Here is a 27,825-nt window from a genome sequence, read left to right as displayed (position 1 = left end):
TCAATAAGCTGTCGGCGGCGTAAGCCTGATTCCGAAGAAAGGCCAGTACGTCGGTCTTCTCTCTGTTCGTCAAGGCGATGAATGGAAATACACTTTGTGAGCCTTGGAATTAAACTGGAAGTGTATTTTGCTCGTTTATAGTGCTTTTAAGTAGTTAAATGAAATGTAGCCCCATTACAAGATAGGAGGGTAAAGAAAAGCATGAATATGGCACTTCTATATACCTCATGTTATCTTGTACTGTGTGGTACGCATACTTCTATTCATCCGATCTCTGGCACTCGGTTATTGGCGTGTGATCTCGAAATCAATCATTCAGCAGTACACGTAAAATGCAAACTCCTGTGTGGTCAAAGACTATTTAATTGCAAGTATGTGTGTACTGTACTCGGATAAAGAAGGCGGGAAGTACCGTTAAGTCTGATCGTGGCGCAGGGGCTATCTGATTGTGCATTTCAAATTGCGGAAAGTAGGCCTTCACCGAGACTTCTGTCGTAATACTTTAAAGGGGAGTTCAAGTATGATACTACTAGGATGAAGCCATAGAAAAGTTGAGGGGCTTCGTGCATGTAGATAATTGATAGATAAGCATTCTCGTTTCGATTTTGTGAAAGTGATATTACTGTCTTTATGAAATACCTGTATTACTGTGTATTTCAATCAGCTCTTCACAGTTTATTGGGCCTGTCGTTAAAATTAACTTAAAAGTATTGGCCTAAAATAATCTCATTGTAAGTGTTTCTTGAGAACGGTTTTCTTTGAAGTAGGGAATGTTTAAGCGTGTTCTATCATCCTGCAGGCCAATTTTCTCGGAAGATAATCATATAGCTTACGAGCACATTCACCTTCGTCCCTGATTTTACGTTACTTAGGAGGGGTATACAGCCTCATCCCGTCCGATCTGCCCGATTCTTTCAAGGCGATGAGATTCACAAGATCCAACCAGCCCATGAACTTGTTGAATACCATATAATACTGTAATCACTAGAGCTCCGAGTTGCATGTCGAATTCCGAGCGACGGATTGTTTTGTGGAGAGCCTTTGCTTGTCTCAAGGGAATATGCTTCCGTCGCACAATGCCAAGTCCAAGAACACTGATCGCATATATGCTCACCTGTAGTACAACTGTGCAGCTGTCTCGAATGATCGAGTGGATGAAGGTGAAATCTGAGATTGGGATCTATTCATCACCAATCGGGGAATCCGCCGAACGTTAACGGAAAAGGTTTTACGGAACCCGTATACGCCGAGCTGAGGCACACTGTGTCGGTTATATGTGGTGTTACCTGCAGCAGGTAGGGAAGTTGCGATCAGAGTGCGAGAGCGCATGTTCATGTGGACTTACCTGACTTCCGGACAAGTACAGGTGTTCGTACCGGAGCGATATTATTAGTGGATGGAAACGAGCACATGCCCTCTCGTGTGACCAGAGTGTGTGTGCGGCGACACATTACAATTATTAGCGGGGCCACTATTGCTTCGAACCAAATACAATTCGGGAAAGTGGTATATGAACTCCTCTGTCAAATACACTTCCAAGGAGAAATGGCCGACTCACGGAATTGAATGGGTATCCATAAAACGGCTTTATGAGACAGCTCACACAAGAGCTCCTGTAAGAGAAGCACGTTATCTCGGCTGGTTATGTCGCCGAATGCCTCCGTTACAGAGTCGATAGCAGGTAAGGTCCGGTCTCATGTGGGATTGATCCGATTGAAGTAAATGCGAGAAACGGCACACAGGACCGTTACTGCTTCGCTCTGACCCTGGGTTGAAAATGGATGAACAATCGTAAAGCAGTATACCACTTCCTATATCGGCTCATTAGCTTTTGATTATATATAAGTGACATCAAATGACGCAAGATTACCTGTCCAAATGAATACTGGAACGGAGCCTGAAAACGCTATTTTCTTCTTAGAATAGTTTATTAGTTCGTGTAATGTCGAGTGTAATGATCCGTACTTACGGCGAACGCGCGTTTATAAAACGTAATGTGTTTTATGTTGGGCCACTTTATGCATGTAATCCTGGTTTACCACTCAACCGGGAATCAAGGACTAAGAGAAAAATGCAACAAAGATCCCGCTCGACTTTGACAAGCCATGCATGTCTAAGCGCTAAGGTAACTTAGCATACATCCTGGATTAGAAACGTTGATTTTGTAAAATGATTTAAAAAAACGCTCACATTATATATGGCTCCAAATTGAGGTGAACTGGGAGAGTATTGCAGGTTTGAGATGAATTAATCGGTAAAGAGCAAGGATTACGGGGTCAATGGTGGGAACGCAAAAAAGAAATTAACAAATCACGTGCGCTTCCGCGGTTTGCTTACGTTAGCCGACGCAATTATTACGCTCACGCGCAATGCGCATCTACTCCGCTCACCGTCATCGTTGGGAACGAAGGAGGGACAACTCGACGACGACGGCAAGATGACGATACGTCTGTCAGAAGATCATGTATCTAATGCGTTTCATGTCTATCTCAAATCGTCCCTTACTCAAGCCAAAGCCGAGAATCTGCTTGACACCGAGCTTCTCAGCAGCGCGGAAGCCGACATCATGATCACAGGTCTGTCGCAAGCACGCCCATATCTCGTTCCGATCCTAGTTCTGACAAACATATCAACAGGGCCAGCATTGTGCCTATACTTTGCAGCGCTTCGATGCACTACCTCGCCGCCATCGGTTCCGCTTCCGCGATCAGGCAAGCAAGATGGCCCTGTAGACCTCACAGCGGACAACTGCCCAAGACCATTTATCGGTTTCTTAGAGACATGGGCGCGAGCAGTCCCGGAAATTCAGACTCTTGCTCCAGAATATCAGCATGATCTTGCGCGTATCATTTGTGGGCTTGAGCCGCTCACAAGCCCATTACATCCGGACTTAAATCGCATCGCTTCGGAACTTCGTGCGGTTGCGATTGAAATAAGCCAGCGTCGCTCATTCCAAGATCGGTATGCATCTGACCTTCAGGCGGCACTGGATGCCCAGGACGGAGCAGCGGGAAGAGGACGACGTGTTGCAAGCTTTGTCCCTCCACCTCAATACGATCCATCTCCATCTCCATCGCCAAATAGCCAGACAGTACACCTACCCCCTACTTCGCCTTCCCGGTCAGAATTTCTGTCTCCCACTTCTCCAGGTTATGGCAGTTCACCCCATTCACACCCTAATTCGCGCACTCGCACGCCCTCGCCATCTTCTTCCTTGTCTTCTCCCCCCCCCTCACCGTCGTTTGCGATAGATGCACCTGCTATTCAACTTATTCGTGAAACACTATATGCATCTCTTGCGGATGTTCTTACTCGCTACCACCATGTGCGCCGACTACTTAAGAGTGATCCACCTCGAGCATACTTCGCTGCAGTTGCTCTTGCTATTCTTGATGTCGCATCCACACGTACCCGCGTACTTCCCTCGGCACACGCTGGTGCCGAACAAGAGGTTGAGGTTGATGGTGTCCTTGGCGCCCATCTGACACTCGCAGCATGTCCACGCCCGTTACAGCCATTTATGCGCGAACTCGGCATGATCGGTGCAGCAGTCCGTGCCGCCGAAGAAGAAGATACGGTTGTGGCTCTTGAAGCGTTGACAAACGATTCAAGTGCAGTGCTTCTTACTCCACGAATGGATCGTGTTCGCCGCATGCTCGAGCGTGGTATCGGCTCCGAACATAGGCGGCACCGGTCGTCTGGGCCCGCTACCACGACAGATGAAGAGAGCGATGATGACGACGCACGGGATTCGGAGCAAGAGCGACGAAGGCGAAGCGTTGAAGGTCGTGCTATTGCGCTAGCTAACCGTATTAACTCTCTTGCGTTAGGAATGTCGAAGCTGCGTGCATTCCGTGATCGACAGAATGAAATCTTCAAGATTCTCGCTAGTGTTACTTCTTGATTGTGTTTTTTTAGCTGAATGTATTCCTTTGGGACATTGGATGCCGGGCGACGGATGTCCAGATTGTTGTACTGAATAACCGTATTCGCTTATCTTTCTTCTCGTTATCGTCTCTAATTTACCATTTTAGCATTTCTTAATACTGCTGTAGCACTTTATCGACAGAAGTTCCTTTGGGGTGTACCCGCATATTCCGTCTTCATCTTACTGATTGGCCTTATCTGTAGGCCCAAACCTCTGAACAATGTACTCGTGATATTAATCGATCTCATCGTTTAGTGTAGGTTTCATAGAATGTAATTTGTGGTGGCTGATTTCTACTGGAATTTAAATGACAGATACTACTAATATTGCGTAGGATCTCACTGTAAAGCAACGAAAGTCATTCAATAAACTACTAGATTGACAATTTGACTCAAGATGGGGTTGCTACTACATGTGTGTTATCATGATTGTCACAGATGCAGGCTTTCCTTCCAGACCGGGAGCATTTCAGCTCTATTGTCTTCTTGTATGCCACATTCCCGGAATCAGGAACATATTCCCTCTTTGAACTCCAGTCACCTCCCATCTGCCCAGGTAGACTGACGCTCGCAGTGTAGGTTTCATACGTATTCTTGACCTGCGGGTTCGATTTTGAACCTGCATTTCCCGAATGCACTCTAACGTACAGCTTGCACTGTAGTTTCTAAAAAGCAGGTTAATCAATTGCTGAAGATTTACCTGGCGTGTTGCACCTACATTTGGATCACCTGTTGTCTTCATCTCGACGACCATAGCCCTTCCTTCCTTTACCAAGTCATTTGGGTTAGAGAGGTCTGGATTGCAGAAGCGGCGATGCCCACTCCTCCCTTTAGGTGGCTTGTCAAGGTTGACTAATGGGCACACGCCAAAATCGTTACTCCAGTCTTGCACTTGAATTTGGATCGCATAACCAGTGTGTTCCTTAGGTTTCTCCGACATTTTTAGCTGCTTCTCTTATGTGGGTCGACTTGTGGTGCCGAGAGCAAATGCTTACTTGGAGAATCTGAAATATTCGCCTTATTTTGCTTGCTGTGGCGACATACCAATTCGTGCAAAACCTGCTAGTGGCATTCCGGAGCCAGCAAAATTCATGAAGACATTATTTTTCTCCCAGAGAACTAGCGGACCTCCATAAGGCTAGCAAGTTTGCTTCGAAAGAACAACTAGCATTGGGGAAATCTAAAACAAAAGTATATTTGATGGTGACAGGATGATCGCGACGAAGCGAATGCACAGGACACCGAGCAAGAGCGACGAAGACGAAGCGTCGAAGGATGTGCAATTACATTAGCCAGCCATTTTAACTCACTTGTACTAAGAGCTACAGAGTTGCGTGCGTGCATTCCATGATTGGCAGAATGAAAATTTCAAGGATCTTGCTGATATTATTTCCTGATTCATATATATATATAGCAAACTGTACCTCTGTTTGGACTTCGGCCTGGGATGACGGATGACGGATGACGGATCCCAAGATTACTTTATAAAATATTCGCATCCCTTATCTCACTTCTCTCTATTTTCTCCTTTATACCAGGATCGTATTACTTTATACTGCTATACCACTTTTATCTGTTAGTTCAGAGCCTTGAATCCTGCACCTGATCTAATCGGACATTGTTATTCAGTAGGGCTCCGCGCGTATGCGTATAGGGTTCTCGAAAATTTTGCGTATATGCCGTATACGCACTTATAATATTTGTAAGCTTATACTTTTGTAAGTGTACAAATTCGGTAATTGTAGTTCAATATTCTTTGTATTCTTATGTCAAAAATATTTAGATTATTAAAATATGATCATATACTGTGAAGGTTTAATAGTTCAAAACTTTGTACAAGTAGTAAGGAGCATTATATTCAGCCCATAAATCAGCAATCCTGACTCCTGAGACACTTCATCAAGCTTGAAAACTTATGAACTGTAGCATGTTCAAGTAATTAAAGTAATTGTATACACTCTTCAAGATTATCCTTGAGCCCAAACTTCTTAAATTGGGAAAGCAATGCAAAACCTAAGTTCCCCAGTAATGTAGAATGATCAGAATGACCTTCTAGTCAGAAGTCCAGGTTTGTACAATAATGATTAATAGGTAGGTTCATCAAGATCTGTAGTCTGTCCTTGCTAATCAAATCAAGCTTTAAGAGAACTTGCAAGGTTGTTCAGAGACAAGGAACGACTGGGATGGCTGCTTGGGAGAAGTTCCAGGGCAATTACTAATATACAGGTAGTACTATACGCGCGTATGCGTATTTGGTGTGTGAAAAAAAATATACGGGCGTATTTATACGCCCGTATGCGTATAAGGTCCAAGATATACGCGCATATGCGTATATGCATACGCGCGGAGCCCTATTATTCAGTCTAGATTTGTAGGATCTAAATTGGTGGAGGCTCATTTTCACTGAAATTCAAATGATGGATTTTACTCTTATTGTATTACGATTGTTGTTAAGTAGGAACTCAACCAACAGAAGACTGTATGGCTCAAGATGGAGTTGCAACTACATGTATGTCACCATGACTTTCACAGGTGCAGGTTTTCCTTCCAGAACGCAAGCATTTCAGCTCAATCGTCTTCTTATACTCTGCATTCCCGGAGTCAGGTATACATTCCTTCTTTGAACTCCAAGTACCCTCCATCTTCCTAGGTAACCTGATGGTTGTAGTGTAGTATTCGAACGTATTCTTAATCTGCACGTTCTGTTTTGTACCTATATTTTCCGAGCAGACTCTAACGTACAGCTTGCATTGTAACGTCTAAACAGAAAGTCATTCAATTGCAGAAGATTTACCTTGTGTGCTGTACCTACATTTGGATCACCTGTCGCCTTCATCTCGACTATCATAGCCCTTCCTTCCTTTACTAAGTCATTTGGGTTAGAGAGGTCTGGATTGCAGAAGTGGCGGAGCCCACTCCCTCCTTTGGGCGGCTTCTCAAGGTGGATCGAGGGGCACACACCGAAATCGGTATTCCAGTGTTCCACATGGATTTGAAGTGAATAACCAGTGTGCTCCTTGCGTTTCTCCGACTTCTTTGACTGCTTCTCTTATGTGCCAGTGGATTGACTTGTGGTACCGGAAGCAAATGCGCACTCGCGGTCCCTAAAATGTTTACCTCACTTTGCTTGCTGTGGCGACATACTAGCACGAGCGCAAAGCTAGCAGTGGCATGCAGGAGCCGTCATAGTTCGCAAAGACATTATTTTTGTCTCAGAGAATTAGCGGAACTCCGTAAGGCTAGAAATTTCGATTCAAAGCAACAAACCTGAATCTGAAACAAAAATATATCTGATGGGGATAGGAGTTCTGTATTCTCGCACGCAAACCACCCGATGAGGTTGTCTCACTGAGTCTGGAATAATGAGGGCTTGACTTGAGAAACATCGCTAACACACAACCCACGTGTACACCACGAACTCATATGAACAGTCAAGTGTTCAGAAAGTGTGACTAGAGGTACTTCTCTAGCGGTGCTGCTGCAAACATATTCAATTTTGTCTTCTCTGCGCTCGATGACAAGTGAATGGCGACCAACTTTGAAAGTTTGAATTTTCGATTGTTGTCGTGCGGATGTACAGCTAAATCTTTGGTGCTTGTAAAAGTTAAAAGGAAGGTAATCGGCATTGCCTAATTTGGAACCTAAGTTCCGTCAACCTAGTCGAACGAAACTAGAAAGTCCTGGTCATGTGACGCTGACTAATATGATGTTTATTTGGCTCTCGCGAGTTGCACCGGAAATGTCGATTCTGCCTTTGCTCTAAACACATGTCACAAATATCCCCAGAGGTTGTTGACTCCCTCAAATCTATCAATATATCATCTGGCCGCTTCTCTGTCTTCCATGACCAAACAATCAGGAGCATTACGATATTGAGTCGCATATGACTATGTGCCTACTTATAATTATAATTCATGTTCGAATGCCGTGTACATTCACTCAAGAGCACGAATTTGAACGTTTCTGAGAAGAGCAAAGATATGGTATGTCAATCATCCAAAACTCTTGGCAACCAAAAATAGAGAAATGCCCCTTTCGCAGTTCCCAGACGTTGGCTTCGCCGATCAATCCCGTGTCTTCGCTATTAGATGCTTGTATTGACGGTGAGACCCCATTTTTTGCGAGTATTACTTTGTACGAAGTCCCGCGATGATCGCTCGGACTTTGTGGGCCTCAGTCGCCATCTTTCGTTCCACTGCAGACTGGAATCTTTACTTCTTCGAAATCCCTTGGTAGGTTTCTTACCTTCTATCCGGTTGTCCCGCGCTGCCCTGGTCATGCTCACACTTCGCTGCTATTCCAGTCTTCTGTTAATGCGCACACAAAACTTGGTTATCTGAAGGATATCTGTTAGACGAATGCTGTTCACGATCTGGGAGTCCCTTGCAGTCGATGTCAAATAACCGTGAGGCAAGTACTACGTCATTGGCATTCAACTGCTGACTGTCAAGGCTCATAGCTTCAATCTGGTCTGTATTTCATCTCATCCCTGGTTCTCGAAGCATGCACCACCAGCTGACACGATTTATCTGATAAAATAGGGGAAACAACGGTCCGCAGCAAGAGCCAATCGCAGAAACTCTGGTTAAGGACGGCTATTCTTCTTACTGCTAGTCTTGGTCTAACATGGATTAAAGAGGCACAGAGCGATATATAAGCCCCAGAAACTCGTTCATGACCCTCATCCCCTAGTACCCTTTGAGGTTCAAACATGCTCGCTAAATCTCTACTGTTATCTATCTATCTACTTGCATCGGCCTTGCTATCACTGGGCAAGCGTGCATTTGGTGTTACTTCGGATCCGAATACTGCTAACGATCAAACCTTTGACTATGTTATTGTTGGAGGTGGTCTTGCGGGCCTCACTATCGCTGGCCGCCTTACCGAAGATCCTTCAACAACCGTCCTCGTTATTGAAGCGGGAAATGATGACCGCAAAGACCCAAGGGTATTTGATCTATTGGAATATGGTGCAGTATTTGGGACATCTCTAGACTGGGCCTGGGGCACCGACCAGAACAGGGTCATTCGAGCGTAAGTCTCTACCAAAGGAGAATAGATTTATTCAATAATATGTTATTATTTTCATATATAGAGGTAGAACGCTGGGTGGATGTAGCTCCATTAATGGCGCTGTCATCACTCGTGGCACGAAAGAGCAATACGATGCGTTCTCGAAAGTCCTCAGCGACGAGGATCAAAGCTTGGAATGGAACTTTGATTCTCTGTTCTCATATATGAAGAAGGTCGGAAACTATTATTTTCATTCGACCGACATATTTTGAATCAATACCAGTCTGAAGGTTTCACTCGACCGGACAAGGTGCAGCGCGCAAAGGGTGCAGACGATATTGATGCTTACCACGGTTTCATTGGACCTGTTCAAGTCGCTTACGCGCAAGGAATGTACGGCGGACCGGCACAACCTGCATTTATTGATGCCGTCCGCAACATAACTGGAATTGCACGATGTCGAGACGGGCTTGGTGGAAATGACAATTGTGTAAGCTACGTTCCCGAATCGATAAATCCGAAAGACCACGATCACCGTTCGTCGTCTGCACAAGCGTACCTTACTCCTGTCGAAAACGAGAGAACGAATTGGCTTACGCTGATCAACAACCGCGTGACCAAGGTGCTTCTTTCCGGATCCACTCCTAACGTAAGGGCGACAGGTGTCCAGTTCAAGGATTCGAACAATACAGGGGATACGTTCACCGTCCATGCTCGTAAGGAAGTGATTCTATCCGCAGGTGCGATTGCCTCCCCTCAGGTACTTCAGCTGTCTGGAATTGGCGATCCGTCTGTTCTCGTTCCACTTGGAATTGATGTGAGGGTCAATCTACCAACCGTTGGGCGAAACTTCCAGGAACGAACATTAAGCAATATCGCGCATTCTACACAACCTTCTTTTGACGCAGGCGGCACAGGGCCCGACTTTACAATTGCGTTCTTGAATATTCATGAGCTCTTCTCTGAAGGAGCAGGCTCAAATGGAAGTGTGACGGGTGACGACATTGCTAGATACGTCTTGACTCAATATCCGTCATGGGCACAAAGTCAGGCAGTCAATGGATTGAATGCTGATGCGCTTACTACGATATTTGGCATCCAAGCGGACCTGATTGCAAATCATCATGGTGAGTAGATCGTCGTGAAGTGTGTGCCGAAGCGTTAAACCTCCTATCTAGCTCCTATTTGTGAAATGTACCTTGGGATCGGTACTTCCGGGTAAATTCATATACTTACATTGTCTTGCTCCTCTTCATCTGACAATACTCGATAGCGGCATCAACACTACCATGTGGAACATACTTCCGTTCAGCCGCGGCAATATCACTATTACGGATACAAGTGTCTTCACAAAGCCGAAGGTTACGGTGAATTATTTCGATGTCGATTATGACCTCGCCGTCCAGACAGCTGGAACCCGAGTTGGCCGGAAGGTGCTTAATAATCCAGCGTTCGCGTCCATCTCATCTGGAGAGACCGATCCTGGAATCGATGTAGTTCCTGACGATGGGAATGGTGGTGCAGATGATGCATGGCATTCGTGGATTCACGACGAATTTTCGTCAGTGTTTCATGAGATTGGTTCTGCGGCGATGATGCGGCGAGATCTGGGAGGAGTTGTGGATGGCAAGCTTCGCGTCTATGACACGGTGAACCTACGTGTCGTAGATGCAAGTATACTTCCTCTCCACATTAGTGCCCATCCAAGTGAGACGCTTTATGGTGTCGCAGAGAAAGCAGCGGACATCATCAAGTCTGGCGTGTGAAATGAGTCCTTGCAATAATCGCACAGACTATATGCCATTCTTCTCAATGTATAAAGGTTAGTCAGCTGAAGGACATCTGATATGTAAATTCTGTTCATGGTCTGGGAATCCCTTACAAATGACGTCATGTAACTGTATTACTTTTACTCTGTCTTGAACATCTGACGGGTGGACGACGAAATCCGAAATTTCAATCCGATTGGGTTTGTCCTGTTGCCAATTTTCTGAGCCTGCACTAGTCCTGCAGTACTTATCGACTTATTACGTCCTGATGCAATACAGCTAAATCAAGATACAAGCAAAGGATGCATGCAGAAATTTTGTTGCAATAACGGCGTTCATCTCGCTGCTTCTCTTGGCTTAATACTGATTTCAGAGAAAAACAGAGCAATATTGTTGTTTGGCAGAATGAAACTAAGTTAAACTAGACCTGACTAGTTTAAGCATAACTCGAGAATTATTCATCAAATAACCATTATTAACAATGTACATGAGCATACTTATCTGTTACATCATTATTCAACATATTGTATAAAACAACAGTACATTTTAGGAGGAGGAAATAAGGTTATATTTCCCACACTTTTTGAGCCGCCTACTTCTAACTTCTAAATATAGAATGGACACTATGCCCGTGAGTTGCACTGGTCCCGCTTTCCTCACGTTCCCTGCCGAGGAGATCAACACCGACCTATTGGCATAAAGTGTTCAGATATTAAAAGAGAAGTATGTGTCAAGGACAGAGAAGGAATTAGGCGGTTCTTAGTTTTCAAGATCAAGAAAATAGGGAAGGGATTGAGTGCCAAGACGCGTGGCTAAGCGTTACTCGTGAGAGGTAATCAAGATCATCCACATCGTTCACAAGCAGGTATTGACGAACTCTTCAACATAAAACGGAGTTTTTTAATAATAAAAAACAAGTCAGCTTACGGGTAGAACCACGATAAATAATTGTTGTACGATATGTGAGCATCATGACCGCAGGTCATTCAAGGAGTCAAATTCACGGGGAAAGCAGGTTATTTGGGTCTCAAACCCCTCCTCCACCCTTCTCCAAAGGGCCGGGAGAAGTATAAGATCCTTCCAGAATTGAAGTCAAGGAAAATAGAACCAAGCCATGAACGTCAAAAAATTACACTGCTTTCCCTTCAATCCTCATCGATCGTGGCTCGGGGATAACCGCCCTTGAAATTAAGGTGTTAACGAGTCATAGAAGATAATGATGAACAAAAACAGTTAGGTCTGAAGTGATGAGGCTCAGACCTTATTGTGAAATCATATAAAGAGCGTGGCTCTCAAAGTCAACCAAGTCAGCTCAGTTCCCCCACTCTCCGCACAACTTCCCCCACCCAACAACAATTCCTCGGAACAACTTCCCCCGTCAACGTATCATATATACAATAGAACACAATGGTTCTCACTCGCGCGATGGCAAATCGACGTGCAAACAATAACGTCGAAGCAACCAGGAACATCGAAACGCCTACGACACGCGCAAGAGAGTCACGCGATTCGCATTCTGGAAGAAATATCCGGACAAGCAGCAGAGACAGCACCGCCATCTTTAGTAATGAAGCTGAAGGCTCCATCAACGTCCATGGCAATGCCTTCAGCACTACCACGGGTAGCCACGGTGCTCAACAACAGTACATCACTAGAGAGGACCAATCCTCCTCGATAGGGTCGACGTCCTCCAACACGCAGGCAGCGCAAGCTGCGCATGTCGTCGAAACGAAACGTAGAGGAAATGGTAAGTCATCTTCCTCATTCCGAGTCAAAATTCTTCATTAAAATATTCATTCAGCCGAGGACCTTGATAGCCAGTCACAGGCCTCGGAATCTTCCACCGAAAGCTCACAAGATCTTTGCGAAGGTGAGTTTTACCACCGTACGAAATTGTAATATGAACTTACAAATGGCCTAGATGCCTCTTCCCCGCCTCCGACCAAGTCGAAGACCCGCAAGCGACGGGGTCGTGGATGGTCTCGCAAAAAAGCTTCGAGGTCGAGTCGAAGTGAACATTCTGAAGGCCGCGCTATTTCCTCCAGCAAGAAACGCCGAATAGGCGAGGCGGATGCTAAGGATCACGAGCTCAGGTCAAGAAAGCGACAGCGTGTCACTGAACCAGTTGGAGGACCATCTAGCGTCATTCCTCCTATATCCGAAGGGCCGCCAGTTGCAAGAAACATAAGGAGTTTGCGATCCCGCAACGTCATCATACCTGCGGCAAATGGTGGAACGACGCGCGGCCGAGATACGAATAGGACTATCCAGACAGCCGTGCCAGGTTTGGTGGTGGAAAGGCCAAGACTCGACGACACACAGTCTACAGAGCCAGAATCCACTCCGGTCAAAATCGAGGAGGAGGATGAGACAAATTTCCTGTTTAACGCACCAGGTCCCTCTAATCACTTTCCAGAGGCACCAGTAAATGCACCAATGAGCGAGAGCGTGTTCCAGTACGATAGCAACCCGGGCACTCCAGGGTTATGGCTGAGGATAACGAGTACCGGCGAGGCGAAAGCAATTCACCAGATTCAACACCTGTCACAACGCTGCAAGGGCAGTCCATCGAAAGATCACCCACAATTGTTACTCTAGGGACAATCGACGAAGACCAGTCTTACTGGGCGGCTGAGGAAGACGACGAGGAATAAGACGAGAACGACGCGTCCGAGTCCGTTGTTGTAAGATACGCGTCTGATAAACTCGACAAGTTAGTCACGTCACGGTCACAACCCTCGCTTACCAAATTAGGAAGGCCCCTTACGGCGAAATTTCAGAGTGTAACTTCGACTTGAAGTTTTGCCTCAGCCAAAGATGATACTATATTTTACAGAGAAGAGAATCTTGCCTATTTTCAGATAGAATTAAATATTACAACAATAAAATATTTGACTATTACAGGCTGTATCTATAATTTTGTAGCTTTGTCAAGATGATTACACCATCTGATCATTATGACAAATACTATATATTATAAATGTTATTATGTAATGTACATATATAGCAGTTATTTGTCATAAATCCTTATCTAATGGTGGCGAAATCTGAAGGAAAAAATTTTAAAAATTAACCAGACTGCTGGAAAAGTATAATTACAGCATTTAGAGCAAAAAACATAGTTTGCAAAATAACTCAGCCAATATTCACTTTTAAGAAATTCTGTTCCATCATTTTGTAGAGAAGGCTTAATACAACAAATCGATGGTGCTACTTTTTGAGTTTTGGGTCTCTGGATAGACGAGTTTCGTGCTCATTGTGGAGGCTGCATTAGGAAGGTAAGGTTACATCACGTGAATCACACAGCTTGTCGAGTTTATCAGACGCGTATCTTAGTCAACAGGGAAAGATCCATGGCTCCAAGCCGTCCATCTCTTTCTCCTTCGCACCACGCCGTGTGCCCCGCAACCGAGGAGCCTCAGAGGGTCCTGCATTGGGTGCTGTGGCCAATTTTTCACATTTAGATTGTCTGTTTATGGAGGTCCCGTCTTTCGTTGTTCGATTTCGGGCACACTTAAAGGATAATAACACAATCCATGGATTGCTCTATACCCTTGGCTGTAGTACGGGGTTGCGAGGGTAGAGCCGCTTGGCTGCCGTGACTCTCTTCCTCGTATTCTGGCGCCGAAAGGGCGTCCACGTGATTCAGAAATGGCCCATCGCCAGCTAGCCGCTTGCTCTCTGATGGAGAATACCTCTCCGACGTCGGAGTTCATCCAAGTCGTCCGCCTCAACGCAGAGCCGCACAAGCAGCTGTCACCCGAGATTTACATCAGCACCTCACCAGCGTCCTCGAAAATAAGTTCCTTCACCGATGCAGCAACTGGTCCATGGACTATTAAGTTGGGCGTCTGCACAACATCGTTGGCGGTTGTCCTTTTCTTCCTCGACTCGGTACGCACGCGCTTTGACCTCCGCGCTCCGCTTTCTCGCTCCCGCGACCGTACTAGCTCTTCCTCATCTTTTTCCTAGAGATTCTTTCCCTCTGTACTTGTACTTGTATCTGTATTTCGTGTTCGCTTCCTTTCTATTACGTTTTATTTCCGTTTCGCAGTTCCCGTACGGCCAAAGGCTTCCTATTTCCTGTAATAACGGATAAGCGAGGTCGACATCGGCGTCACCTCTTGGTTTGCTGATCCTTTGAGATCGGTAAAGCCTCCTCATAGACCGAATGACTGGAGCGACCTCTAGAGGAGATGATGAAGACCAAGAAGATTACGCGCACGAGACAAAAATAGATTGTGGTCGGGTTGCAGCGCCTCGACTCTCCTGACATTCTCCGAGTTAGAAGACCATGGTGCCACCGGACCGAGATTCCTACCAGGAACAGCCAACGACAAAGCCTAAATTGACCTAATCCATTCTGGAACAAAGATGAAGAGCCTAGTAGAACATCTCGTGCGAATACCTTTTATTCACGGTCGATAAACGTACCACCGGAACAGAAAATGAGATTCGGCTCACAGATGGACTCGCTTCGCCTCAGTGCCTCTAGGACTCTTCGCTACAGAGCCGGGCTACGATCACGGCGAACGTGAAGATGATTCGCCAGCATTCAGACTGATAGGAGTAATTTTAGTGATGACAATATGGGACCAGGATACTGACGTCGCTCACTGGCACGGTGATGCCGCGAAATCACCTAAGTCTATCGCATAGTGACTCACGGAACCGAGCTTAAGGTCCGGCAGGAAGGGCTATCCTGTGCAATATTCAGCAAAGTACGTGTTTACAGGAATCCAATCCATGCCAAACGTTCGTCAGGGTACGGGTATGCAATTAGCTAGCGCTCGTGTTGGACAGTCAAGGAAGGACAGAACGAATGAAACTGGAAGGGATCCCTTGAGCGAGAGCTAATTAGAGGTACCTAACACATTTGTCCTGCATCCTTATCAAAATGCTGAGGTAGGACAGGAAAAGAAAGTGGACGTTCATGTGTTCAATGTCCCAGAGATTTCACTTAGTGGTCAACAAACACAGGAGATGAAGGTCGGTAAGAAACATCGCAAGGGCACCGTCTCAGAGCGTTTTACATGGTAGTGATATCGATCCATGATGTTTCGAGCATTTTTCGTGGCGGGTGCAGCCGAAATCGATTGGGAATGGGAATCCTATGTAGTTCACTATGTGGTTGAGTGGGGCGACAACCAAGGTTAAATTTAAGCTTACACTGTTACAGCTAACGATGAATTTGACAGTTGTTTCTCACACTGACATTTGTAAGCACACTACTACTTTAGTAGCGCATGAATACAAAACTTGAAGAATATTGTAAGAATACGAGGGGATATAATACAGTTTCTCGATAAAATAGGCTAATCAACCGTGTATATAGTTTAGACTGATATTTGTTTCAGGTGGCATATTGTTCCGAAGAGAGCGGCAATCATCTTCCTTTTCAAGCTTTTGCATTGCAAGAGTGGCGAAGACTTTCATCGCCCACCTGTACTTTATGCCGCAGCCCCAGAAAATCGACAATGGCATATCAATAGCAGTGAAATTTCCGTTGTGGCAACTGAGAACATCTTAGACGTAGCACTTTAGCCTTAGTCAAATTGGTCGCACTTCAACCAATCGCTGCGCAAAGCACAATGCAGTGATTCATCATGTTTCAAGCTCGGAATGATATCATCACGAATGCTACGCCAGTATACGATGTAAAGTTTACGCCATAGCACAGTTCATGCAGTGAGTTGTAGTATCGAATAATACGGCTGCGTCGCTGGCATTTAACTTGAAGTTCTCTGCGTTTGTTACAGATGATGATGCTCCGCGTTGCTTCCATGAGGGTTACAATGATACGGAGAGCGTCTGAGTAGCCCTGCGAGGCAACATGACGTGAAAACGGCATTTTAACTTGAAGTACTTTGGTAAACAACCTACATTTCTAGTAAAATGGGTTAACCGCGCTTCAAGGGTCTGAAGTTCTCGACCGAGTGTTAGCCAGTGACAAGTTGACAACCACTCTCAGCATAGGTTTGCATATCCATCCAGGCAGCTTACATTCTCGTTTTGCTGATCTTGCATGAAAGAAATGCGGTACGCTCTCTGGCAACAAATTTCCCTGCTGTTACTGAAATGATTCGGTACCTAAGCATAGGTTTTCGACTCTGCACACGAACGTCTGTACATCTGTCCTTTTGACAGTGCCATTTACAGATATCCATATGCACTCACTTGATACCCATAAGAACGTGTTTTAGCACCCATATGCCCGAGTCTAACGGGACATCAATATGATCCCGTGTTCGTTACTAGCATTCTGCTTGAAGCGAGATTAAGTAGTTGTTCCGTCGACCACTCCGATCAACCATTCTTCGGACCGTGGATGATTCGTCAGCTGTCCCTCCACTATACTTGCCCCTTGGACACGAAACAGACGCTGCACCGTGCGGAATGAGCACAGGACCTTCTTCTCGTCCCACCACATTATGGTCTCTGACTCGTAGCTGAGTGACTTATTCCGGTAATACGCTGAGCATCTCGACCACACCAATGCTACCGCGGGCAAGGCGGTGCGTACCACCCATAGCGATATAAAAGCCGCTGCTGGATAGCGGCTTTCCTCACCACTTCAGCCTCATTCAACTCCAGCAAACCCGAGAATCTTATCGACATCGACGACAATGAAGATCCAATCTGCGTTCACTCTCGTCCTCGCTCTTGGCTTTCTTGGAAGCATCTCACTTGGGAGCCCACTCGTACGTTACTTTCTATATCTCAGTTCCTGAGATGAGCATTGCTGATATGAATCGTTTTCCTCCAGTGCCCAGGATGCGGCTTGCCAGGCGTCAAACTCGACTCGTCCGCGACTCTCAACGTAGACCCTGCGGATGCTGCTGTTGGTTCAGGCCCCTCTCCTGTTGATTTCGCGGCAGCGGCCTCGACGGTCAACCCAGATTGCCCAGGCTGCGTTATGCCGCGCAGCAAAGAAGGCGATTCGGCTCCTAACCCAGACACCGTGAACGCCGATATCAGTACAAGCGCCGTTGACTTCGCGGCGGCGACGTCGAAGGTCAACCCAGATTGCCCGGGCTGTGGTTTGCCAGGCTCTGCAGTTGTAGCCGCTGCATCATCGACGGCTACCCCAGATTGCCCAGGCTGTGGTTTACCAGGCTCTGCAGTTGTAGCCGCTACATCATCGACGACCACCCCGGATTGCCCTGGCTGCGGCATTCCAAGCAGCGCAGTTAGTTCGTCTACGGCTCTCAATGTAGACGCTGTAAACACTGCTATCGGCTCAAGTCCCTCTCCTGCCGATTTCGCTGCTGCATCATCAACGACCGAGCCATGCCCAGGCTGCGGTATGCCTGGCTCCACAAGCACGCCGACGAAGGAAACCAAGCGATCAGCCACAGTGGAAGTACCAGCAGCAGCCAGCACCGTCTCCCAGGCCTGTCAGGACTGCACCATCCCCGCTGCTGCTCTTCCTTCCGGTCAAGTCTAACGCGATGCATGGCGGGCCCTCCATCCAGGAGTTTAGCGATAGGAGAATCCTGACGCTGTGCCAGTTGTAGTTCGACTGATCTATATTATGGCCTGTGGGGGTACAGACGTGGTGGTCGTATTTTATTAGTATTATAGCGGTTTCTTCTTGCAATACAATACAATGAATTGGTCGGAATGTGCAGTGTGACATAAAACATATCTATGAGATTTCTTCCATATCTTCATCGTCATCATCCTCGTCCTCGTCATCATCGATCATTTCAACATCAGGCTCAGTCTTCATCAGTTCACCCGCCGCACCCGAGTATTCTCCGCTCTCAGTCTTTACCTATACACAATATTAACAGAATGAAACACCTGCAAGTGACAGTCCGACTTACCGAATCTCGGAAGTTCGGCTTGAGCTCATACATCCCGTTGAACTCACCACTCCGATGGAGGTCAGCAATCCCATTCAATACCTCCTTCAGATATGCTTCGGGCTGCTCAGTGCGACTTCTCAGATCCTTTGCTGACCATCGTGGCCGTTCGCGATACAACGCGAACAGCATGTCCAACAGCTGGTTGCGAGGAATACGAGCAAACCGCTCGTAGGTGCCTTTCGCAGGCTTTGGTTTCGGCTTCTAATGACACAAAAAATATGTCAGAGGGTGACTAAACAAGACAAATGGAAATTGAAACCCACAACCAGGTTAGAGAACGCCGAAGATGGCGTTGCCATTCCGCTTCCAAGTCTGTTCATTCGTCCAACTCCACCCGCCTCAGCCTCATCCATAATCTTCGCACTCCGTTTCGGAGTATTTGCAGTAATTGTCCTCATTCGAACTCGTCGCCGATATGCATCCGTCAACTTTGGTCGCAAACTACATTCGTGCTTCACACGACCAGTCAGAATCGTAGAACGCACACGCGAGCCTTGAGTAGGTGTTGACTCAGCAACGACAATCTGGTTCTCAACGGATTCGTTGACCATGTCTAGGTCATATTCTTCATACGTTCCAGGTTCAAGAGAAGGTGCCTCCTTTGCTTTTGGATCTGAGGGATCAGGCGGGTTGATTGGCACGAACAGTGCGAAGCGTGATTTTCCCGTGCGTGGATCGGGACCATAAGCTCGCAATGTTGCAAGGTGAACATTATCTTCCGAGATGGAGCTCCATTTTTCCATCAGATACTTTGGCACCTTTACACACCATGCCCGCCCGTTCCCGTTCGTCATATCCATGATCTCGTCTGGGTCTGGTTGGGTCTCTTCCTCATCTTTCACGTCAATGTCTGGCTTCGTCTCAGTCTGCACAGAGTCATCCATGATTAGACTAATGGATATTATCCGATTTCAAGCTCTTTTAGAACCCAATAGATATCCGTTGAGCCACAGTAGAGGACAGAGTAGGTCGAGGTTAGAGAACAAGAGAGAGTAAGTCACGTGTGCAACACCTCAGTCTATAAGAAGAAGAACTAAACCAAATTAGGACACCATATGATCGACACGCTGCCTTTCCCCATGAACAACGTTGTCCTCTTAATACTCGGTGCAGGCTGGTCCTCCGACTTTCTCATCCCTCTTCTTATTCAAAACAATGTAGAATATGCTGCCACTACTCGTGATGGACGTACACGCTCTGGGTATGAAACAATCAAATTTGATTTCGACCCAGACTCGGAGGATCCGACATCATTCCAAAGTCTCCCTGATGCTCAGACCGTTCTCATAACGTTCCCAATTTATAAAAGCGGAGTATCGAGACTTTTAGTGAAACTATGGAAAGAAACACACCCCAAATCCAAATCCGCATTTATTCAACTTGGTTCAACCGGAATATGGAACGTAGGTCCTTTCAATATAGATATTTTCATTGTTTACTCAGATGGAGGTAGGGTGACCAAACGCTCAGAGGTACCGGACGTCCGATCTGGTGCGACAGACACAGTCCATTCAATACATCGAACGATCGGGCTCGTGCAGAGTCTGAACTGTTAGCACTTGCTCCGACTACTCCAACAACTGTGCTGGACTTGAGTGGTCTTTGGGGAGGTCAGAGGAGCCCTAGAAACTGGGTTCGACGCGTAGCGTCTAGCAAAGAGGATCTATCCCGAAAGGTAGGCTACTTTAGCGAAGCTAAATATTGATCATAGAATTGATACATGCTATATTTTCAGAGAAACATCCATCTCATCCATGGCATCGATGTTGCTCGAGCAGTACTTGCTGTGCACCAGAATTTCGCTGCCGCATCCGGACAACGTTGGCTTCTGACAGATTGCAGAGTTTATGACTGGTGGGACTTAGCGTCCGCATGGGGTGAAGGATCCACAGGCACCTTGTCTGAGGTGGCATTGTCCTCTCCCGAAGTTCTTGGACCGCAACCAGGATGGGTAAGGGAATTGATGGCTGAGGCAGGCATACACGCACTTCCACGTCCACCAAGTTCTTTCGATCGGGCATTAGACAGCCGTGAATTCTGGGATACATTCGGGCTTAGCCCAATCAAGACGCTATTGTCTCCTTGATAGGCCATCCATGTAAAAAATCGATTATGATCTTGATAGTATGTACAACTTCTATTCATCTAGGACCAGAAGATCATCTCATGGCCCTTCAAATGCAGATATCTTGTACTGCGAGGGGGCTTGTGAACGAATAGCCATAGAAAGCTGAGTTCGCGTGCTAATTGCTCATATGTACTCATAGTCTGTGAGTCTCCGCATGTTTTTGTCTGTTTCTTGCAAGGACGCATAGGGAGATGATACGTAAAGTACTTGTCACAGGGATAGATTTATAAAAATAAACGCTTTCTATACTGTTCCTTGAATTCTTTGCAGTCATGTTATTACAACTACATTTGACAAGAAGGACGCTTCTGTGGAAACGCGGCTAACGCTCTTCATTCGGTTGTATTGAAATGAAATCGGATTAATGATTCCAGAAATTATCTATTACAACAAATATGCACATTTCAAGCTGGAGGAACTACTACGTATTCTCTGGCACAATGTGATATGATGTTCCAATTCCATGGCAACTACAGCCCTCAAAACCTAAGAGCCTACAGTTTATAGCAATTACACGGGGTTCCGTCGTCACATCTATTCTTCTTGATGACCTGTCTTCCGTACGCGGTAGCTCTATCTTGCCTGTTGTAGAAGTGCCATCTACGTTTTTTATCTTAATATCATGTTTATCAGCTCTATCAAAAGAGTAATCTATCTCCTATGAGTGTCATAGCATTATATCAGAACAGTGTCCAAGAATAAGTATACTGTATACACTGCTATTGATCATGATTATTTGAAAGATTAAGTCTCAGCTGGATAACTTCATCTTCGCCCGTTACCACTGGGAGACAAAACCCAACATTTTTTCTCTTATCCTTATCTATTTCAGCCCTTATTACAACTTCTTTCTTAAATTCTTTGGTACCGTACTTAACCTTTACATAATACTTGAAGTGTCTGACTTGTTTTTGCATTTCAGACATGATATCACAGACCGTTCAGGATAGCAATTTTGAACTGTCAGGCATTAGCTCTTTAACTAAAGGACTTACTTTGCGATTGTAATAGTATAGTCGATTAAGTAATGCTGCTGTCTTAATAGTACACTCATCCACCGACAACTTTCCATCATCCAATGTCGAAGGTGCTTCTTGTATTATTTTGCGGTTGTCAAGTGTCTCGGTCTGCGTTCATATTATGCGACCTCATCAGTTGATGTGGTTCGTCATGACCGTGTTCATTTCGTGCATAGCAAAATAGGTAGCTAATTAAAGGAGTGCTGTGATAATTGGGGATCCCTGTCAAGTGCAAGAAGTAGAACTTAGTGCAAACTCAACGATATGCACACTGGTACTAGAGGATAAAGGCAAATTCCGAAGGAGTATGCTGATATAGTTACCCTGGTTACACGTTAAATTGTTGCTTCTGTTCGCAAACGAAAAACACGACTAGAACGAACTTGTCAGCATTGCAGGAATTTCTGCACTGTCCATAAGAAGGAAAGTAGCCACGACAAAGAGACAAAGGTTGAGCATGACGATTTTCTTAACCTCGGTTACCTCCCTGCTAAAATCAACTTCATAATCCCTAGCCCGAACAGAAGTCTGTGACAAAATATTCTGCCAAGGGACTGGCGGGTTACTGCTCGCCGCTGGATGCGAGGGAATACTGCAGGACATGGATTGCACAATTAATCACATCAGACGACAGTTCGCGCTTTAATCCAGCCTTGGCTTTACTAGGTCCGCTTTTAGTTTGATACGGAGGTCCGTTGATTTGGAAATATTCATTTTGTACGTGTCCGGATTGTCCTTCGCGAGTTGCTTATAGATATCTACGGCCTCTGTGACGATCTCGAGAGCCTGTCCCTTCTGGCCCACCGCCGAAAGTCGTCCAGCATATTCGTGCAAGGAGTAAGCGAGCTTTCTTTTGTAGACCTTCGGATTATTTTCCGCAAGCCGCCTGTACATATCCACGGCCTCCTCTACTGGTGTTGGCGCTTCCTTCCGACGCCCCGCCTTTGCGAATGCGATAGATTGAGTGACTAACGACTGTGCTAGACCGGGCTCATGTAAACGTGCATTCCGTTCTACAAGTTCCCTGAATATTTCGATAGAACTTTTGATAGCATCGAGAGCGTCTCTGTGTTGGCAGACTTTGGAGAACCGTAATGAGAGCATTTCGTACGCTCTCCCAAATGGGGTAAATGTCTGTCATTCGACACGACAAGATCTTCCCATTGCTGGACAGCACGATTCGCCGCTTTGAGTGCCTTTTTATGCAAGTTAAGTACTGACCACCTCTGCGAAAGCTTATCTAGAGACCTTGCGAAATTGAATTTATATTTGCCGGAGTCGGGGTCGTGCCTTCTGAGTGTCTCCCAAAGGACCCCAGCTCGTAAAATTGCTTTCAAAGCGGGCTTGTCACGCTTGATCTCGTACAATCTGTCGCTCAGTACAGTGAAAGCTTCTGCTAGGAGGGAGGTATGCGGATCGGGTTCACTGTCATCGCTCCCGTCGCTTACCTCGTCATCCTCACCATCACCATCATCCTCGTCATCCTCAAGTTCGTCATTATTATCATCCACATCGTTATCATTTTGGACATGCCTAGTATTGTGGACATCGTCTTTCGCAAGCCACGCGGCGAGCTCGACGGCCTTTTCAGCAGCCTCTAGTGCTTCCTCACGGTGCTTTCGATCAGCAAGCTTGAAAGAATACGTAAACAGCTGTCTTATTATATCCGCTGCATGTTTCTCCAGATCTTTTTCTGAGATCTCACGCCTTACTTGAGCATGGCGAACTTGAACTTCAAGTGCCTCCTGATACTCGTGGATGCCCGACAAGATCGAAGAAAGGAGTTTGAGTGCTGATGCTAGGTAGGGGTTATACTTCTTCGGATCCTGTTCCGCAAGCTCCTCTTGGATTTCAACAACCTCCCGACGTACAACTAAGGCATCTTGGATCCTACCAAGCTTCACCAGCAAAATAGAATAATTCTTAAGCAATTCTGCGAGGTCGAATGTGTATTCTGCGGGATTGTGCTCCACCAACACTCTCCGAATTTCGACAGCTTCTTCCATTGGTTCAAGAGCTTCATCGTGTCGACGAACTTCGGATAAATCGATGGCATACGTCATCAGCGCTGCTGCGAGTTCCGGATTATGTGCCTCTGGGTCCTCCTCTACGAGTTGTCTGTAGAGTGAAACAGCTTTTCCCGAGTGCTCTAAGGCTTGGCCCGATTGTCTGTTCTTCCATAATCGTTTTGCCAGATTGCGTAAATTTGAGGCTAATAACGGTCTAAACGCTGTGGGGTATTCATCCGACAGTTGATGAGAGAGTGAGACACACATCTCAGAAAGCTGCAACGCCTCAGAAAGCATGTCTAAGTTCTGCTCGAGAATAACCGACAAATTGTTTGCCTTTGAGATCCACGATGTTACTGGGGTACACGAGTCTGGATCGCGGATATCGTTGAGCAGCTTCCGGGTCTCCTGTACTGCTTCATTCTTAGTCATAGTCATTCTCCTTGGGTGTACTTTTGCGTTCGAGTTTTTCCCCCTCTTGGATTCTTCTATACGCTCTGAAGACACCCTCATACGCACTTCATGTACTTTAGACTCGTCGTCGGGTATGGTGTGCTGCGGGATAACTGAACTGCCGTCTTCATCAGAATCATTCTCCTGAGGTCATGCGTGATTAGATATTAGGCCCTGCTTCGTTGCACTGGTCGCACAACTGCAGGTTGGTGGTTGATGGCCGGCAATTTCCGGTGCAGCCGTCAACCACCAGTGCCAACCTTGTCACTTTGGTCACAAGTAGTATAGTGTATAGACTCATTACTTTCCCTTCATCTTTCATCATTTATCCTTTCAAATTAGTATATAATTATGTGTCCTAACATAAGTACTATACAGTGTAGATATAATTGAGACACAAATAAATAAATAGAAACATAAGTTAGGACTTTAGGTGCATATATGCACATATAATTAGGCATATATGACAGATGTATTATATTATTATAGTTGGTTTGGACATTCAAAGCTTGGATTATTAAATTTCCAGTAGAATACAAGTGGGGAATACAATACAAGAGAGAAGTAGTAACAAGGAAATGTAGAGGACATAGTGTAACAGATGTAGTAAGGGACGAGCAGTGTCACACAACTACGAAACCAGACGTGCAGCCGAGCACGTCTGATGGTTGATGGTTTGCAACCGCTGGTTGTGTAACCGGTGGTCGCGAATTTGGCAGGCACTGGTCGCGCGACCAGTGCAACCGAGCAGGGCCTTATGTGTCTCGCAAAAGAACGTGTCATTTACCCATGTTTCATCTTGTGGATTTTCTCTAGGAGAGATGCTGAAGACGTCTGGCGTACGACTACGTGTTTCAGTTGAGCCATTCTCCTGAGGGTATGCAATCGGTCATTGGAAGGTATGCTAGATTTTGTTTCACGTACTGAGCCCATGCTAAGAGTTTCATCGTTGAGGGAGATCTTGGAAACGTCTGGTATAAGAAGCACCATCTCCTCTGAGCCTTCTTCGTCCGGTTCGTTCTCCTAGAAATACGCAGTCAGACGCATTTATGCTAAAATAATGAGGAAATTACCGAGGGTTTATCTTGCTTCCATTTCCACCTTTCCTCCTCACGTTGTCTAGATTCACCATTTAGCCTGTCCAAATCCTTGGCAGATCCGCCCTCCGAATCTTCTTGCGAATCAGTATCATTGCCATCGTCATCTTCCCTCCGTACTTGTATTTGCACCTCGTCCTGATCCAGCTCCTGCCACTCTTGTTGATCAGCCATTTGATTACCCAGTGACCTTTCGAGTTCAGCTGCAGGACTCATGAGCCTTGCATGGATATGTCTAAGCTCTACACGCATGTTGATTTGGTTCTTGTTCTATTAATTTCTCAGACCCACGTCTGTCTCACTTCACGTTACACATGAACGCCGATAAAACGTACCTCAAATCGCCTCTGCGCGAGGTCTGCCCTCTTCTCAAATTTGATGAGTTTTTCTTCAATATCTCCAACGTTTATCCTCGTCCTGTAGAAGTGTTTTACCTTTCTGCCGAATCCCGGTTTCTCTTCAAAATAGTTTCTGACAATCGTCTAAGAGCTCGTTTAGATCACTATAGTAATCTCAGCTATGTAAGTTTTCTGGTTAAAACTAGAGACCATACTTCTGATAAGCAGCTATCTCCTCGTCCAGCTCCGGTATCGAGTCACTTATCCCGCATGATTCTCGAATGTCTTCAAGGCGCTGTATGTCATCTACTAAGCGGAGCGAAACATCCATAAGCGTCTTCCTGTTTTTTGAATGCTGGTAAATTGAAATTAAAAGCTATTTGAGATCTTGGCTAGGCATTTCGTGAACGTCCGTACCTTCTCAATGAGACCATGTATGTACTTCGCCGCGTCGAGAGCTGTGAGTGCGTAGTCCATTCTGTCGGTATTCAGAATAGATGAATACGTATTATCTGATGTAGGTTAGTAGCTTCGCAGGAGGATCAGGGCCGTAGTAGGGATCCCAGCAATAGCCCAGCAGCGACGGAATCAACACCAAGTAGCACAGACACGGAAGTCCGACCAGCAGCCCAAAGTATAAGTCTCAGGAGCACGCTTCCGTCAAGGACAGAGACAGACGGCCACCCTAGCCCGCCACACACTCCATCACGCTACGATTGTCCGTGCGACTCCGTAAGTATAAGCATCAGAATAGAACAAAAACACAGTCACCGCAGTCATGATTTGAAACAAACTGGAATCACCATCAATCATCTCAGCATCTTGCAGTCGCGTCGTTTCCGCATCCGAACCCTGAGTCCCACGGCTCTTTTTAGGTTAGCTCCAACTGGCCACTCACAAATCGACTTGAATTTCACTAAGTCAAAATAAAGTCATTTCCCTAAGAAAATATATATTCCCCTCCCCCAAGCCTAACTAACACCCAACTCAACACCTAAACTTAACAACCTAAACTGAACCTAAACCTAATTGGGGGGGCTCTGCCCCCCAAACCCCCCTCCTAACTTCTTGGTCTGTGAACCAGCATACAAGTATTATGTAAGTGGCTAGTCAGGGTCGTCCCAAAAAGAGCCGTGAGACTCAGGGTTCGGATGCGGAAAGTCAAGGCTGGCATCTTGAATTCAGGACCCCGATGAAATCTGCTGGCTCGTATCATCATATCCATCAATCAACAGTATCGCACAGTCGGCGGAGGCCGGGTGCTTCGGCCAAAACGTGCACGATTTTTGAATACGATAAACGAACTTGTTTCGTTTCGTTATTGCGATACCTGATGGAAGATAATATAGATGCATAAAAGATGAGAAGACTCCAGGAAGGATATACTAGTATGCTGACTGAGTTTCACTTGCCGCGAAGGGGTTTTTAGGGAATAGAGATGCAAGTTGTGCCACTCGAGCGAGTGATATGTCGCTACGAAGATCATACAAAAGAGGCAATGAAGATCACAGCGTTAATCTTGATACACGGTGCAGGCTGGACCTCTGACTTTCTTATCTCTCTCTTCTCTCGCTGAAAGCAATGTAACAAATGCCGCCACTGACTCGTGATTGACGTACACGCCCTGGACATGAGACAATCAAATTCGATTTCGACCCGGACTCCGAGGGTCGGACATCATTCCAAACTCTGGCCAATGCATAGACTGCTCTCATAACATTCCCAATTGATAAAGCTGTGGATCGAAACTCTTGGTAAAGCTGTAGAGAGATACATATCTTGAATCCAAAGCCGCATTCATGCAACTCAGTTCAACTGGAATATGGAATGCGAGGACTTTCGAGCATGAAGATACTTCACTGTGCACTTGGTCGAAACTCGGGTGACCAGACCCTCAGAGATATCGGACGTCCAATCTGGTGTAACCAGAGCAGTCCGTTCAGTGCATTAAATGACAGCTCGTGCAGAGTCTGAACTGTTTGCACTTCGACGACTCCCACAACTGTACTGGACCCGACTGGCCTACGGGGAGGTCGAAGACACCCTCGAAATTACGTTCGATGTGTGGCTTCAAGCCAAGAGAAGGTAGCTCGTAGTTAAAAAATGCAGGCTACTTTGACAAGGCTATATATCGGCCTTTAAATTGATGCATGCTATAATGCAGGGGAATATTCATTTCATCCATGGTATCGACGTTGTTC

General features: G+C 45.9%; 10 protein-coding genes across 10 annotated transcripts; 6 read left to right on the top strand and 4 right to left on the bottom strand.

The window, feature by feature from the left end:
- Positions 1–1,114: 1,114 nt before the first annotated feature.
- FOMMEDRAFT_165747 (uncharacterized protein) lies at positions 1,115–1,603 on the bottom strand (the record flags this gene model as incomplete). The annotated part of the gene is made up of 3 exons (XM_007263357.1): positions 1,559–1,603; positions 1,346–1,471; positions 1,115–1,286 (listed from the first exon to the last, which is right to left on the bottom strand). Coding segments are annotated over exons 2-3 (276 nt in total), but the record flags the coding sequence as incomplete, so codon positions are not given.
- A 794-nt stretch (positions 1,604–2,397) lies between these two features.
- FOMMEDRAFT_138800 (uncharacterized protein) lies at positions 2,398–4,136 on the top strand. Its single transcript, XM_007263356.1, has 3 exons — positions 2,398–2,576; positions 2,637–3,191; positions 3,252–4,136. Exons 1-3 carry the CDS (start codon positions 2,438–2,440, stop codon positions 3,902–3,904), a joined length of 1,347 nt encoding a protein of 448 aa, XP_007263418.1. The 5' UTR covers positions 2,398–2,437; the 3' UTR covers positions 3,905–4,136.
- A 183-nt stretch (positions 4,137–4,319) lies between these two features.
- FOMMEDRAFT_152515 (uncharacterized protein) lies at positions 4,320–4,867 on the bottom strand (the record flags this gene model as incomplete). Its single annotated transcript, XM_007263355.1, has 2 exons — positions 4,320–4,592; positions 4,646–4,867. The coding sequence occupies 2 exons, from the start codon at positions 4,865–4,867 to the stop codon at positions 4,320–4,322; spliced, it is 495 nt and encodes a 164-aa protein (XP_007263417.1).
- Positions 4,868–8,465: 3,598 nt separating this feature from the next.
- On the top strand, positions 8,466–10,963 carry FOMMEDRAFT_17621 (glucose oxidase). Its single transcript, XM_007263354.1, has 5 exons — positions 8,466–8,961; positions 9,023–9,173; positions 9,224–10,067; positions 10,119–10,158; positions 10,214–10,963. The coding sequence occupies exons 1-5, from the start codon at positions 8,639–8,641 to the stop codon at positions 10,704–10,706; spliced, it is 1,851 nt and encodes a 616-aa protein (XP_007263416.1). The 5' UTR covers positions 8,466–8,638; the 3' UTR covers positions 10,707–10,963.
- A 1,171-nt stretch (positions 10,964–12,134) lies between these two features.
- FOMMEDRAFT_152513 (uncharacterized protein) lies at positions 12,135–13,307 on the top strand (the record flags this gene model as incomplete). Its single annotated transcript, XM_007263353.1, has 3 exons — positions 12,135–12,456; positions 12,511–12,579; positions 12,631–13,307. The coding sequence occupies 3 exons, from the start codon at positions 12,135–12,137 to the stop codon at positions 13,305–13,307; spliced, it is 1,068 nt and encodes a 355-aa protein (XP_007263415.1).
- A 755-nt stretch (positions 13,308–14,062) lies between these two features.
- FOMMEDRAFT_165745 (uncharacterized protein) lies at positions 14,063–14,833 on the top strand (the record flags this gene model as incomplete). Its single annotated transcript, XM_007263352.1, has 2 exons — positions 14,063–14,146; positions 14,274–14,833. 2 exons carry the CDS (start codon positions 14,063–14,065, stop codon positions 14,679–14,681), a joined length of 492 nt encoding a protein of 163 aa, XP_007263414.1. The 3' UTR covers positions 14,682–14,833.
- Positions 14,834–17,335: 2,502 nt separating this feature from the next.
- On the top strand, positions 17,336–18,254 carry FOMMEDRAFT_165744 (uncharacterized protein; the record flags this gene model as incomplete). The annotated part of the gene is made up of 2 exons (XM_007263351.1): positions 17,336–17,410; positions 17,476–18,254. 2 exons carry the CDS (start codon positions 17,336–17,338, stop codon positions 18,154–18,156), a joined length of 756 nt encoding a protein of 251 aa, XP_007263413.1. The 3' UTR covers positions 18,157–18,254.
- Positions 18,255–18,357: 103 nt separating this feature from the next.
- FOMMEDRAFT_76909 (transcription initiation factor IIF, beta subunit) lies at positions 18,358–19,464 on the bottom strand (the record flags this gene model as incomplete). The annotated part of the gene is made up of 3 exons (XM_007263350.1): positions 18,358–18,486; positions 18,527–18,781; positions 18,844–19,464. The coding sequence occupies 3 exons, from the start codon at positions 19,462–19,464 to the stop codon at positions 18,358–18,360; spliced, it is 1,005 nt and encodes a 334-aa protein (XP_007263412.1).
- Positions 19,465–19,635: 171 nt separating this feature from the next.
- FOMMEDRAFT_75974 (uncharacterized protein) lies at positions 19,636–20,666 on the top strand (the record flags this gene model as incomplete). Its single annotated transcript, XM_007263349.1, has 3 exons — positions 19,636–19,983; positions 20,034–20,255; positions 20,316–20,666. 3 exons carry the CDS (start codon positions 19,636–19,638, stop codon positions 20,664–20,666), a joined length of 921 nt encoding a protein of 306 aa, XP_007263411.1.
- A 1,433-nt stretch (positions 20,667–22,099) lies between these two features.
- On the bottom strand, positions 22,100–26,281 carry FOMMEDRAFT_165741 (uncharacterized protein; the record flags this gene model as incomplete). Its single annotated transcript, XM_007263348.1, has 10 exons — positions 26,042–26,281; positions 25,840–25,979; positions 25,622–25,788; positions 25,263–25,556; positions 25,114–25,212; positions 24,977–25,060; positions 24,825–24,911; positions 22,808–24,333; positions 22,449–22,751; positions 22,100–22,319 (listed from the first exon to the last, which is right to left on the bottom strand). The coding sequence occupies exons 4-10, from the start codon at positions 25,536–25,538 to the stop codon at positions 22,100–22,102; spliced, it is 2,595 nt and encodes an 864-aa protein (XP_007263410.1). The 5' UTR covers positions 25,539–25,556; positions 25,622–25,788; positions 25,840–25,979; positions 26,042–26,281.
- Positions 26,282–27,825: the final 1,544 nt, after the last annotated feature.

The sequence above is a fragment of the Fomitiporia mediterranea genome (genome assembly GCF_000271605.1).
Source record: "Fomitiporia mediterranea MF3/22 unplaced genomic scaffold FOMMEscaffold_2, whole genome shotgun sequence".
In the NCBI taxonomy this organism is placed as follows: domain Eukaryota; kingdom Fungi; phylum Basidiomycota; class Agaricomycetes; order Hymenochaetales; family Hymenochaetaceae; genus Fomitiporia; species Fomitiporia mediterranea.
Note: the sequence above shows the minus strand (reverse complement) of the source record. Positions and strands in the feature narration are given on the sequence as shown.